This window comes from Diplotaxodon limnothrissa, linkage group LG2 (assembly GCF_057381915.1).
Source record: "Diplotaxodon limnothrissa isolate DT_005_m linkage group LG2, D_limnothrissa_male_GT1.1, whole genome shotgun sequence".
Lineage (NCBI taxonomy): Eukaryota > Metazoa > Chordata > Actinopteri > Cichliformes > Cichlidae > Diplotaxodon > Diplotaxodon limnothrissa.
In genome coordinates, this window is record NC_140597.1 from 31,026,265 (window position 1) to 31,040,834 (window position 14,570).

The following is a 14,570-nucleotide window of genomic DNA, read 5'->3' on the forward strand; positions in this document are numbered from 1 at the left end:
TTTGTCTCTGCCCTTGCTTTTGCTTCCTATATCACCTTTCCACATGTGTCTATTTTCAAGAATCTAAAACATGCTTTGAGTTAGTTCACTTTTTGTTTACTGCTTAATTCCATATGTGTGAAAATAAAGAAAAACCTTTAAATGAGACTGTAAGTGTATACATATATGGCTTAATATTTCTGCATTCCTGTGTTTGTAAAATAAATTAAAAACAAAACAAAAAATCTGAAACAAAACGTGGGAAAGAAGAAGCTGATGTTATTTTGTCTCTGCTCTTGGTTTTACTTCCTTTATCACCTTTCCACATACAGTTTGTGAACACCGACTGATGTGTAGTATCAGTCATTTCTTTTATTTATGCTGCAAACTGTATGAACACACTCTGAACAGCAAGAAGACATGGAAGCTGTGCTTGGATTGATAGTGATGTTGCTGGGTTTGTCTCATGGTGAGCTGAAAACAGTCGAGGAATAGTTTTTTTTGTATTTCTTCTAAAATAAATTCAGGAACTGTTGAATACATCTGCAGTTTAGGAATGTTTTAATATAGAGCATGTTCATTTTCTTTTCCTTCATTTTCTTTCTTTTTAGTTAATTTCATTTAATTCCTTTTTTTCTTTATTAACACTTTTAATTATAATAGGAAACTCTGACATCACTTCATGTGAACAGCACTTTCAGGAAACATAACAACTATGTTGGATTTTCTTAAGCTGAGACACGGCTATTGGACCCCATGTTTTTAGGGCTACAGTGCCAATTAAAATATTTTCATGCAGTTCATTATTTTATTTTATTTTATTTTATTTTATTTTATTTTATTTTTTTAACAATTTTAATAGGACGTCACAATTTATCTTACACTACCTAATACGGAAACGTGAATTTCTTGGGAATTTAAGTTGTCAGTTTCAAAAACCTCTTCTAGTATCATTAATATAATGGTTCTCTCTCTTCCTCTCAGTTCTAGCACAGTAATTTACTTTTCTTCAAGGCTTGAACCCTAACTATGTTTCAGTCACAGACATGCCTGCATCAATAAATGTATCTTCACAAAAATACAGACAGGCAGTAGCCACAAAAACACCATTTCTGTTTTCAGTAAACATTTGTCAGTGCTGCCAGTCCATTGTAATAATTTTGCTTTTCGTTTCCTTTTTTGTGTGTTTGCAGGTGTGGAAACTCATTGTGATGGCAGACAGGATGGAGCTCAGTGTTATGGAGCTTTGGGAGGAACTGTGGACATCCAGCTGATGGACAGCACCTCAAAAATACCTCGATACCAACTGTTAAAGAATTCATTAAAAATACTAGATGTGAGAAAGAAAAGGATTCTTTATAATGTATTACAAAATGGGTCTCTCTTTTTTCCCAGTAATAGAACATTTAGGCTCAATTATCTGAGCAGGGATGACAGCGGTAATTATAGCCTTATAACATTGAATTCAGATGGAAAAGCATCAGACGAGCAGACTCTACACTTGTTTGTTCAAGGTAATGTTTTCCTTGTTTAGAAATACAGTAAAGCCATTAATAGATATGAAACAGAAAATTCAGATACATGTATTGTATGATTTATGTTTGTTCCCCATTAAAGAGAAACAAGAATGACCTAGATTCTGATTTAAAATCTAAACTCATCTGTGTGTGTTTCTCTCAGCTCCTGTGTCCTCTGTCCTGCTGCTCTCTGAGTGTCTGTCCCAGGGAGGGATGAGGGTGTCCTGCTCCTCTGAGGGAGGGGACAGTCCTCAGTACAGCTGGACTCTGGATGGACGCACACTGACAGATGCTGAGCTCCTTTCTATAAATAATGAGACTAACATCATCACTCTGAAACAGTACGTCTCAGGACGTCTTGTCTGCTCAGTCAGGAACAACGTCAGTAATGTCTTCAAAGAACAGAAGATATCTCCCTGTGGTGAGTGAGAACACTCTGAATTTTTATTACCATTACCTGGACCCCAGTTGTCTGCGCCTTCTTTAACGCATATTTACTTAACGACATTCAGTAACCACAAAAGCACCAGTTATGTTCTAGATAAACATTTTCATATGATTCTTGTTGTCTGTCTCTCTAATTTATACACATATTTCACAATGGAATTTCATTTTAACTGGAACATTGAAGCCACATTTTTAAAGGTGTTGTAAAGAACAGAAAGTGTTCTGACTGTGTGTGTGTGTGTGTTTTAAAAAAAATACATTTTCAGTTACTAACAAAGTAAGAAAAATTTAAAAAAAAAGTTAAATGGCAGTTACAATACCATCTATGATTTTATTGATTTATTGTGGCACCATATGTCTACCCAAACAGTGAAATATTCAGAGGTCCATGCTACTCATGTGTGCAACAATAAAGGCATCTTCACAAAAACACAGACAAACAGTAGCTGCAATAACAACATTTCTGTTTCAGGTAAACATTTGTTAGTGCTGCCAGTCCATTGTAATAATTTTGCTTTTGTTTCCTTTTTTTGTGTCGTTGCAGGTGTGGAAACTTACTGTGATGGCAGACAGGATGGAGCTCAGTGTTATGGAGCTTTGGGAGGAAGTGTGGAGATAAAGCTGATGGACAGCACCGCAAAAATACCTCGATACCATTTGTTAAAGAATTCATTAAAAATACTAGATGTGAGAAAGAAAAGGATTCTTTATAATATCATAGAACATAAATTTCTGCTTTTTCCCAGTAATGGAACACTTAGGCTCAATTATCTGAGCAGGACAGACAGCGGTAATTATAGCCTTAAAAGCTTTGATTGAGATGGAAAAGCATCAGATGAGCGGACTCTACAATTGTTTGTTCAAGGTAATGTTTTCCTTGTTGTGAAATGAAGCCATTAATAGATATGAATATAACTTTAATATTGTTGAAGTAATCCATATCTTTCCATACATGTATTTTACGGTTTATACATATTTTTCCACTGAAGACTATAAAGAATGACTGATTTAATTCTGCAATGTCGATTTGAAATCTAAACTCATCTGTGTGTTTTTCTCAGTTCCTGTGTCCTCTGTCCTGCTGCTCTCTGAGTGTCTGTCCCAGGGAGAGAGGAGGGTGTCCTGCTCCTCTGAGGGAGGGGACAGTCCTCAGTACAGCTGGACTCTGGATGGACGCACACTGACAGATGCTGAGCTCCTTTCTGTAAATAATGAGACTAACATCATCACTCTGAGACAGCACATGTCAGGACATCTGGTCTGCTCAGTCAGGAACAACGTCAGTAATGTTTTCATAGAACACAGGCTGTCTACCTGTGGTGAGTGAGAACCTTATGAATAAAAGTTATTAAGCACAAATTAAATTTTTATGGTTATTATGTCTTGAACTGTTTGTTTGTTGGATCATACTATGCTTCATTTTTTTCTTTATTAACTGCAGCTCTGTCAGTGGGATACAGACATCAGGGTAGGTACATGAAAACAATGTACATTGAACCAACAGCAGACCCAGCTCTGCCTAACATGTGATTTTGGTGTCTCCTAACAGATAAGATGCTTATATGTGGTTTGCGAGCAGTTGTGGTCATTCTCTTGCTAATTGGGATTCCCATCTACTTTGCTTGGAAGAAAAAGAAACATGCCAAAGCTGAAGTCTCTGCTGTCCCACAAACAAGAGGAGATCCAGAGGATTCTCTTCTGATGGTTGAAATGAGTTCTGCAACTTACACCAACACCTAGTTTCACCTTTTACTTGCTGTTATTTATCTTTGGTTCACAAGCATGAAAATAGCATTTAGAGAGAAATTCTTCTGCTCTCTTTATTCCCCACAAATTATGATGAGAAGCTCTGTGGTTTCTGGGTTTTACATTTTTTAAATACAAAATCTTTACAATTCTTAAACAATAAAGTCTTGAATTAAGTTTACTTCATGTGTCAGTTTTTTTTTAAAAATTTCTGCAAATGAAGTTACTGAGAGAGGAGAAGGGGAAGCAGGAGATTTATAAATGAACTGGGGCAACAACAGCAGTCATGCAGATGCTGCACTGGTCCATTGAAGAAAGAACTGAGAGAATAAGAGCTTTAGATTCATGTTCCTAAGATCACCAATTGTCATGAGCTCTGGTTAATGACTGAAAGACTGAGATCACAAATACAACCCAAGGCAGGAGATTTTTGTCATTTTAGACTCCTGGGTCCCATCTGGGCAATGTTTACATTAAATTCAAATGCAGGTCACATGCACTTTGTGGAAAAACAATGTGATCAATGCTTACGTGGCAAAATAATCATGAAATGCATCTTGGTGTATATCTTTTAATTCTTGTACAGTGATAACATAAAACCATATTAACTGAACTGATCACTGTTTCATAATGTGAAATAAGTTTTTAGACATACTGCACAATATATTTTGTGGATGGTGAAAACTTCTATATTTGGAGTTTTATTATTTGAGTTTTAAAACATAAATAGGGGAGAGTGGGGTGGGTTTTTACTTAAAGTAAAAACTGGCACAACTCACTTTAAGATTTTGCTTAAAGTGAGGCCATGATAGTAATGCTTCCAACTAAAACATGTTCAGGATGTTGTGCATGCTTGGGAACAATCACTTTGGATCTGAAATATATAGTTGTGCCACAAGTGCTCTTGTGGCACAACTTGACCCCGATGCAGGGTAAGTTGCATCTTTGGAGAGAATACCTTGGGGTAAATTGAGCCAGCATATTTTGATCTCAGAAACTGTAATGCTATATAAAAGCTAGACAAATTTAACATATTTAAAATTATTTTACAATATCAAAGGCCAATTTTATACAAGCCACACGAGCACATCGAAAGTCAGTTTTCTTAAAAATGGCCAAGGACCAAATGAACTTGTTGAAGCTACCCACTGCTGTACCTTCTGGATGTACCACCAAGTTTTTGTGGTGTGGGTAGTTCTTTTTTTATGCACATCTTCTCGAGGGATGACTCTGTCACAATTGTCTTTGAAAGTGAAGATGGGCTTTCCATTCACAATCCCATTACTACTTCACCTTAAACACTTTGCACCAGTGTCAGTCAGCACCATCAACCAATCCATGTAGTTGTAGGATTTGATTTTGCCTGCAAACGTCATAATGACAATTACAATTACTTTCAATTATATGTCAAGCTATACACTCTAAATAAGTACCCAACTTTACTTCTTTGTGAACTATCTGCATTTTAATAACTGATAATGAGCATTTCCAGGGGAAATAATTATTGTTCCCTATATACTTTTCCTTAAATGGACACTTAACCCAACCTGCCTCTGATATCCCTGCTAGCTGGATCAAAATGTCATTTCTTTGTGCATATTCAAATACCATGAACTGGATTTTGAGTATGCACAAAGTAACGAACACATAAATGCTGCTAGTGCCTTCATATGTTCTGCCAGCTCTCTCTCCATAACACTTGATTGACAAGTCCAGATCTTTTACATCCTTTTATAGCCTTATGTCTCTTCCATCTATCTTTTTCTTCTCCACATATTGTTTTAATGTCATCATGAATATGTTCATCTTCCTCGCCACTTGATGAATGGACTTCCCCTTCTCACATCATTCACTCTGTCCATGTCCTGTAAAGGAGTGAAAGCCCTGCCTGTCCTCCCTATTATAACTCAATGGCATGATGGTCTATTTCTATTTTTGGTCTGAAATAAAGAATGTCACTGTGAAAAACGGTAAATAATAATAATAATAAAAAACAATCAATAAAATAATATATTTAAAATATTCATAAGTTGGGCACAAAGCACCACACCATATAGACTCACAGTGTAGCTTACCAAAGCACTAAAACATTTGTGAAATGTTTTTAAACCTGTCTGTAACTGTTTAGACAAAACAATCAAAAAACCTTGATCACAGAAATTTTACCTTGAAAGGCAAAAATCGTTTTTGAACTTAAATATTCTGATGTAATGAGGTTCTCTTATTTGCAGGATTAGTAAAATGGCTGACTCTTCAAAAATGTGCAGTCACATGACTGATTTCTTCTATGGTTCACTAGAAACAAGGGGTACAAATCACCCTCTTTCTCCTATTGTGGGAATAGCAGCATGACAATTTTCAGTATTTTTTACACAATGTCGCCCTCTAGTGGGAAATGTTTGGACTTTATCATTGCTTCGTTACACTGTCCTTGCTTTTATTGTATTTTCCTTCACAAAAGACTTTACACTAATGTCAAGAACTTACAATATTAAAGAAATCCACCAGTACAGCAACATTTTCCCATACCAAATAGTTTGAAACTACAGTACATTAAACCTTAACAAAATAAAAGTACAGTGAAGTACATACTCAGTCCATGCTTAACAGGTTTGTGTATCTGATTTTATTTTTTAATTTTACAAGCAGAACGAACTCAGTGTCTCATATTTATTTCTGTGCTATTGTGATAGCGTGATGGCTGTGGAAGCTATAGCTCTGGCAACTGTGTTGAAAAAACAATAACTATTATTCATTTTTATTTTTACTTATTTATCTCAACTTCCTAAATCACTCATTTCTAAAATTACAGTATTGTTTAAAAACATTTTAGGACATTTATTCATCTATTTTTTGCATTTTGCGTGCGGTAAGATGGTTTAAACATGAGGAGGGATAGTGGCTATATTTCACAAAACATGTTAAAGATTGAGCTGCCAGGGGAAAAGAAAATGAAAAAACCACAGAGAAAACACGTGGATATCCTGAAGAAGGATATGCAGAGGGTTGGTGTGATAGGAGAGGATGCTAGAGACAGGGTGAGATGTAAGCAGATGATCGCCTGTGGTGACCCCTAAAGGCAGACACCAAAATAAGAAAAAAGAATTGGGCACTGTGATGTTTGTCTTTTATGCCAGGGGGCACTGCACAGAATCATTATTTGTGCGTCCCCAATGATACTGTACTAGTGTAGGAGGAAGGAGTTTAGTAACTTATTATTACCTCATCACAGATTCAGAGATAACAAAGAGTAAAATATGTGTATTAACACTTTTTTATGTTGCAGTGTGGTCTGAAGGTCAGGTTTTTTCTCTATTTTGTTGGTGTTTGTTGGTGTCATTGGGGTTGCCCAAGACTTAGGATTTAATGTTAAATAATGCTTTGCATGCATGTTTTACATTGCTTCATCATTGTTTAGAGCATTGCTGTCATGGTTCTCAGGATCTGGAGAGGGTGTGGTGTGTGTTTGTCTCAGCCTCTCCAACAAGGCAGAACTGGACTTTGCTTCCCTGCCTCTGAACCCGCCCTCACAGCACACCTGTGGCTCATTCATGCTGATTCTGCTCTGGCTTCTCATCGCAAGCATTTTTCCTGGCAGACTACTTAAGACGGCAGGAGATGCTGCTTCCTCGCTGGATTGTTGCACTACCTAGTGTCAGTGTAGCCTAGCCTAGCCTAGCCTCGCCTAGCCTCGCCTTGCCTCTTGAGTATCTTTTGTCATTTCCCAGAGTTTCCTTCTAACATAGTTTTCCCTGCCCATCTCTCCTGCTGCCTGGATTCCTGTGGATGTGTGTGAGTGGGCATGAGCATGATTGGACTGCCTGAGTGAATCACAGACTGTAAAAGAGGAGAGTGTGTGCCTTCCCTGGACCTTCCCTCACCTTCGGACCCCCAAACCCCCTGGAGCCCTGTATTACCTGTTCCACTGTATATATGTATATATTCTCACAATAAATCCTTCACCCTCTCTCTAAAAATCAGAGTCCTGCGAGTGAGTCCTCTGCCTAACTGAGAGTGACAACTGCATGTTTTTATTGAGAAGCTTTAATTAATAGCTTTATTAAACAAACATCTTTAAGGAACAACAACAACAAGCACCATGGAACAAGAAGGGAAACTTCCACATCTTCTTACTGATAAGTTTAAAGTTATGTTCACTTCTTAGTGGTCACCAAAGGCTTTTGAATCAATACTGCTTGTGATCATGGCATCATCAGGCCTGTCTAAATTTAGAATCACATTAGACAAACTTAAAACTGGTTTATACTGGTGTGAAATTAAAGACTGAGCTTAATAGTGATATTTTGTTTGCAAAGATAAAAACTTTAAGTGAGTACGGGCTATTATAAGTCACATCTACTCTTCACTTTGTAAAGACTACTCAGAATTACTATTTTAAACAACTAATGTGAAAATTGCTGCAACATATGATTTCTTTGTCGTACATACTTAAACAGAAGTCTCGTCCACTTGTAAAAAACATGCAAACTAATTGCTATAACAAAAGATACAAATAAGAGTTACTTGTGTTACTCAAAAGCTTCAGAAATCTTCCCCAAAACAGGTTCCATTCTCCTAAAAAAGCCACATATGTACAATTAAGGTAAAAACACAAACACATTCAGAAACTGTTTCAGTTGTAATAATGAGAGAACAACACACAGAGAGAAGTCAGTCACCTATAGAAATAGCCATGTTCCTATCCAAATGACAGGATGTTTAAAATCTGGATTCAAACATTAAAGTCAAATATGACCATTTAAAAACCTGACCGTCAAGCAACAGGGACACCTGGACACGAGTGTGGAGCACAGTGGTAAGGTTAAAATGGTGTTTGTTAGACAGAATTTGCAACCACTTCTTTCTTGGTGGTAAACTGGCGGCAGGGACGTTATCAAACACTGATCTCAAAGAGTGGTTGAGAACAGAAGAGGAAAAACAAATGAAGACTCTGCATTAGTCCACCAGAACAATATCATTAGGATTTTTTCTCTCTTCTCTTCCCATGTTATTATATACAATGTTTGCTTCACATTTATCCAGATTTATTAAGACACTTGCATTTCTTAGAGAAGAGGGGGCTGATCCCCAGATATAAATCTAAAGACAGGCCAAAGATGAATAATATTATTATTATTATTATTATTGTTGTTGTTGTTGTTGTTGTTGTTATAGTAGGGACAAAGTAGCCCATGAAGGTGTCACAGGAAGCTAAAGTGTCTGAATAGAATTCAGTCATCATTAATTTATTCATATTTGTTTTGTTCTTTATGTGCTGTTAGCTGGAACATTAGCTGTGTTTCAGCCACAGACTTACATGAAGCAACAACCTTTTGGCATCTTGATGTCACCTCCTCCTTCGGTCTGCTGTCAGTGGTGCAGTCGGTGTAAAAGCTCCAACCACTTAAATCATCTTCTGTTGCTTGAAAACTTGATTTGGCCATACTCCACCTCCGCCTCTGCTCTTTGCTCAGCATCCTTCCTCTGACATTTCGTGATAATGACATGAGCATAGGTTACTTCCTGGTCATCTTCTTCAGCTGCAAATTAGTAGGAAGAGGTGGCACAAACATAATGTTACAGTCAGTGTATTAGTACAGGAATGGTTTGACTTAAAGAAGAACTTTCACTCTCATGTCTGCTGCTGGAACAGTTGATTAGTTTTACCACAAAGGTTGAAGGCAGTGTGTGTGATTCTAACTGGTGCACTTTAAAACTAATTAAAATGTTTCATTGGTGAACTCACGGGTTGCCGTTTTTTGAGCTGTTTCCCCATGTTTTTAGTTGTTGTGTTAAAGCTAGCTGATTAGCCATACCAACAAATTTGACTGGCATATGACAGAGGTATGATTAAACTCTTGGCAAGACAACTGGTGCGACATCTTGGCAAGACAGCAAAAAGGTTTATTAAATTTTTTTAAAATAATTATATATGTTTAATTAATCACAGTGGAGTGGGGAAATGGAAAGTTTTGTACCTCTTTGTTCTGTAGGTTTGGTTTTTTGCTTTATGATGTGTTCACAGGCACCTGCTACACCCACAACTAACAAAATGAGCAGTGCTGAGAGAACACCACCGATCAGTGGTAAATAGGCTGTTTGTGGTGGTAAAAAGGACAGAATAAGACAAAAACAAGTCAGCAAGTCTGAGTTTTTATGAAGACAAACAAAGAAATAATGAGAAACTGGCATTAGTCAGTCTACTGTAGCAAAGTTATTTTCACTTACTAATGTACCATGGGTTATCACTGCTGACAGTTTGATTGAAGGGTTTGATCTTAGTGGGGTTTTTATTTGACACTACGGCGGTCTCCTTAGACGTAGCAGTTTGTTTGGGGACTGTTGTTGGTTTAATACACAGGGTGTTATTGGCTTCATACACCCACCCTGATATCTGTTTTCCATTGACTGAAGTGCAGTTAATGAAAATGAAGCCTGAGAGCAAAAACGTATAATTAATGAAAGACTGAGTGACCAAAATGATCATATTTGTGATTATCACAGTGTTCTCACTCACCACAGGTAGATATCCTCTCCTCTTTGGAGACATCACTGACGTTGTTCCTGACTGAGCAGACCAGATGTCCTGAGACGTGCTGTTTCAGAGTGATGATGTTACTCTCATTATTTCCAGAAAAGAGCTCAGCATCTGTCAGTGTGCGTCCATCCAGAGTCCAGCTGTACTGAGGACTGTCCCCTCCCTCAGAGGAACAGGACACCCTCATCTCTCCCTGGGACAGACATTCAGGGTCCAGCAGGACAGAGGACACAGGAGCTGAGAGAAACACACATAGATGAGTTTAGATTTTAAATCAGAATCTCCCTAATTCTTTAGAGTCTCTAATAAAGAATAGGGAAAGCATAGAATACAGGGAAATGTCGTGAGATATATTGTATAGATTATTGTATAGATTACCACAACAATATTTTATTTACATCTATTAATGGCTTAATTTCCCAACATTTACCTTCAATAAACAACTGTAAAATCCGCTCGTCTGATGATTTTCCATCCGAATCAAAGGTTTGAAGGCTATAATTACCACTGTCTGTCCTGTTTAGTTTATTGATCCTAAATGTTCCATTACTTGGAAAATGAGCTCTCTCTCTTATGGTATTAGAAATAACCGTATTTTTTCTCACATCTAATATTTTTAATGAACTCTTTAATAATTGGTATCTATTAATTTCTGAAGTGTTGTCCATCAGCTGGATGTCCACAGTTCCTCCCAAAGCTCCATAACACTGAGCTCCATCCCGTCTGCCATCACAGTAAGTTTCCACACCTGCAAAACAAAAATAAAGTTGACATAGTTGTTAGTTTTGCTCAGTAGATGAACAGATGTCCACATGCCTGATGCAGTAGCCTGAGTTCTAGCCAGAGGGCTTTTGCTGTGTGCCCTGCTTTCTTGTCTCCTCTTTACTGAACACTATTTAACAAATGTAAGCAATGTTTCAGAGAGGATATCAGAAGTGGTAACAAAAGGAGATCAAAGCACAAAGTAATGGTTAATAGACCTGTACACCAGAACTATAAGACCAGGAAGACCAACCTGAGGAGGCTTACAACTCAGTGCTTCTGGATTTATGTGTGCTTGGCTTTATACAAGGCTAATATTGCACTAATGACATTTACTAAGAACTCAAGTCACCATCAAATGTGGAATATCCCACACTTGATGCACTGTCCATATCACAAAGATCAGAGTGGAGTGACCATCAGCCACTTCTTGTCCATCGATGACATTATGCTGTATGACAGGAGTGACTGAAACACTGACTCACTGATCCACCTCACCAGGATCTACAGTGAGGACGCTAGGATGTCATTCTTTATAAATGTGGCAAAAAGGTTGTAAAGAGAGACTGATGGGGTGGAGTTGCCATAAGGACATACAGGACACACAGAAGAAGTGCTTGGGTATCCAACAGGTTAACGAGAGCTACATGATAAAGACACAATAAAGTCAGACACAGTCAAATACCTCCAGAAAGTAATAGAGGTGCTAAAAAATGTGAGCCATCAATATATATGTCTTCACGTCATCAGATACCAAACTGGAATAACAAACTGGCCACAAGAGGAGACATGAAAACTCCTCACAATGCCACTCAACATCCTTCCTCTGATTTCTTCAATTTCCACTCAAAGGTCTGAGACTCTGTGAACAGATGTGGAAGCTGCTGTTGAAATAAAAAAATGGCTCCCTGAGGTGAGTTGCTCCAAAACAGCTGAAAACAGACAGTGATAAGGAACAGGAAGTGGGACCATCATGTATGACTGACCTGCAGATATATCATCAACAGATAGAGGGAAGAAAAAGAACAGTGCCTAAGCACTAGAATTTAGAGGAAGGAGTCACATCTAACAGGGCTCAGAGACAGAGCAGCGTACAGTAACAGGGCTGGGACAGCGTACACTGACTTGCACAACCTACCTACAAGAACATTTGTGCTGCATATGATCCCCAAATCCCGATAGGAGACCCCACTGAAGGTGGTTGAGAACAACAGTGCTAACTAAGGTCATGTGGAACTTTGAGTTCCACATAGACAGACAGCCAACCATTAACCACTCAGACATAACCACCGACCAGCAGCTGTGATACATGAAGCAATCCTAAAATCCAGATAGGAGACGGCAACATCAGAATGAAGGAGCATGACAAAACTAAGAAGTAACTTTTTTTCAGACCTAATTCTGATTGTACTGAAATTAAGTATGAAATAAGTATTTTTGAAACCTTGCATGAAAAAAAATTTGGTTGCTCACCATGAGCTACTCCGAACATCAGCAACAGTCCAACTGCAGCTTCCATGTCAACTGTTCAGTCTATGTTGACTCAATCGGCAGCTTTCAAATCTTTTCTCTCAAATAAGCAAATCTGTGATGTTACTGATTTTAACAGACTGCAGTTAACAGACTGTTAGTGCTCAGCCTGAAAGGAGAAATCATGAAAACGTTGGCTTTAGGTTTTAGTGAAGTGGTAAATAACGTCTCACATGCTGAGAGTAGGAGAATGAATTGACATTAGTTTTTCTTCCTCCTTTAACCTTCATGAAAAAGAGATTTCATATATGAGAGTAACAATTTAAATTCCTAAGAAATAAAAGTTCCAGACTTAAAATGAAATGATACATTTCAGAAATATGTTTAGATGAAAAAATAGACACAAAATTAATGATAGCACATGTTTCATCTCTAAAAAGAGTACAACATGAAAGTAGGACGCTTTCAATCTCTGTCAAACAGATAGTTCAGCATGTTGAGCAACAATGGTTTGAACATTCTTTGCACTGCACTGGTTAATGTTATATTTAAAAATGCTGATCACAGAAGAATTTATACAAATTACAGAATGTACTGTTGGAATTAAATATTGCTTTAGTTGAATCTTAAATGGTGCAATGGGGTCATTTAACATTCATATCATTTAAAGTTTAATTGAACAAAACTTCAAAATATCTGATTGCTTTTGCAATAAATGCTTATAAAAACTAATCCAGATTCAAAATTACTGCTGAAGGATTTAAATCACAGTATTTCTTTTTTCATAAATGTGCACTCTAGTGGTAAATAATCATTAGCAAAAAAGTATTGTAGCTAATATTTGACATTTATTAACATACAAATAATTATTTTCCCCCATCTTAACTGTGGAATAACATTAAATTATACGGGCTGTGACAAAATGTGTATCTGATCCCTTTTTATACTTTAAAGAGGCCCGAAGTTTGAGATAATTTTACCAATTGAATTGATCAGTATTGTTTTTATTCATATTGTAGTTGTTATTTTAAAAACTAGTATATTATAAAAAACCAGTGCTCAAATACAATTTCATACAAACAGGTGCCACTGGTCAGATGACTTTATTTGAAGTGATGATCTGATTCCACTTTCGCTAAAAGATAGACGAGTTAAAATTACAGTCATAACCTTTGAAATATAAAAATGTGTTATCTAAAATATCAAGCATTTGTTTGGAATAAAAACAAGATGATTTGACTGTAAATATACTTTTTAGACCCATGAACAAAGGTCAAGTGACACCAGGTCTGGGGATGATGTATCAATAAAGTGCCGCATGAAATGAAAAAGCAGAACAGCTCATCCTCAGATACTCCCAGTGGCATCAACACAATGCCACCAACCTGTAAGCTGCAGAACTTACTGTAACACTAAAGACGACATCAAAATCTTTGTACTTATTACCACAGCACAGCATGCTTTGAATAAGTAAACACAGCTCACCATAAGAGACTCCTAATAGCATCACGAACAGTACAAACACAGCTTGCATGTTTTTTCTCTATTCAGCATCAGTCGACTCCGCAGGCAGCTCTTCTGCTTTACTGTGATGCAAACAGACCCAACCTACACTGACCGTGTTTCCTGTTGATGAGAAACCTTCAGATCAAAACATATACATTTAGACCAAGCAGGATGTGGCTACTTCAGAATTTTTTTGTGTTAATTACTAAAAGCAGTTGCCAATAAATTTCATTGCTTGTCAATACTGATCAGCTTCAGATAAGTATGTATGAACTCAGACCAGACAGGATGTGACCAGAATTTAACTGCAGAGAAAGAAAAGAGAAAAGTTTAATTTAAATTTAATTCAACAGCCCCAAACTAATCATGTAATTTTATTGTCCAACTAATAATAATGCCGTTTCATTGACAGTTGTAATATTTACAGCTAAATTACACTGACAACTAAAATATGTTTATTTGCACGCGGAAGCAAGTTTAATGGGGATGGCATAAAACAGAGTGTATAATAAAGCCAGACATGTTTAATTTAATACATCTTAATAACAGATTTCATCAAACCTTGAAACACATTCACAGACATTTATGATGCCCGTGTTACTCAG

General features: G+C 37.1%; 1 protein-coding gene and 1 pseudogene across 1 annotated transcript; one reads left to right on the forward strand and one right to left on the reverse strand.

Annotated features, from left to right (window-relative positions):
• Window positions 1-399: 399 nt before the first annotated feature.
• LOC146638719 (pregnancy-specific beta-1-glycoprotein 1-like) lies at window positions 400-3,683 on the forward strand (annotated as a pseudogene).
• A 5,415-nt stretch (window positions 3,684-9,098) lies between these two features.
• LOC146638720 (T-cell surface antigen CD2-like) lies at window positions 9,099-13,993 on the reverse strand. The gene is made up of 5 exons (XM_085362476.1): window positions 13,945-13,993; window positions 10,658-10,975; window positions 10,207-10,464; window positions 9,918-10,124; window positions 9,099-9,229 (listed from the first exon to the last, which is right to left on the reverse strand). The coding sequence occupies exons 1-5, from the start codon at window positions 13,991-13,993 to the stop codon at window positions 9,099-9,101; spliced, it is 963 nt and encodes a 320-aa protein (XP_085218602.1).
• Between the last annotated feature and the right edge of the window lie 577 nt (window positions 13,994-14,570).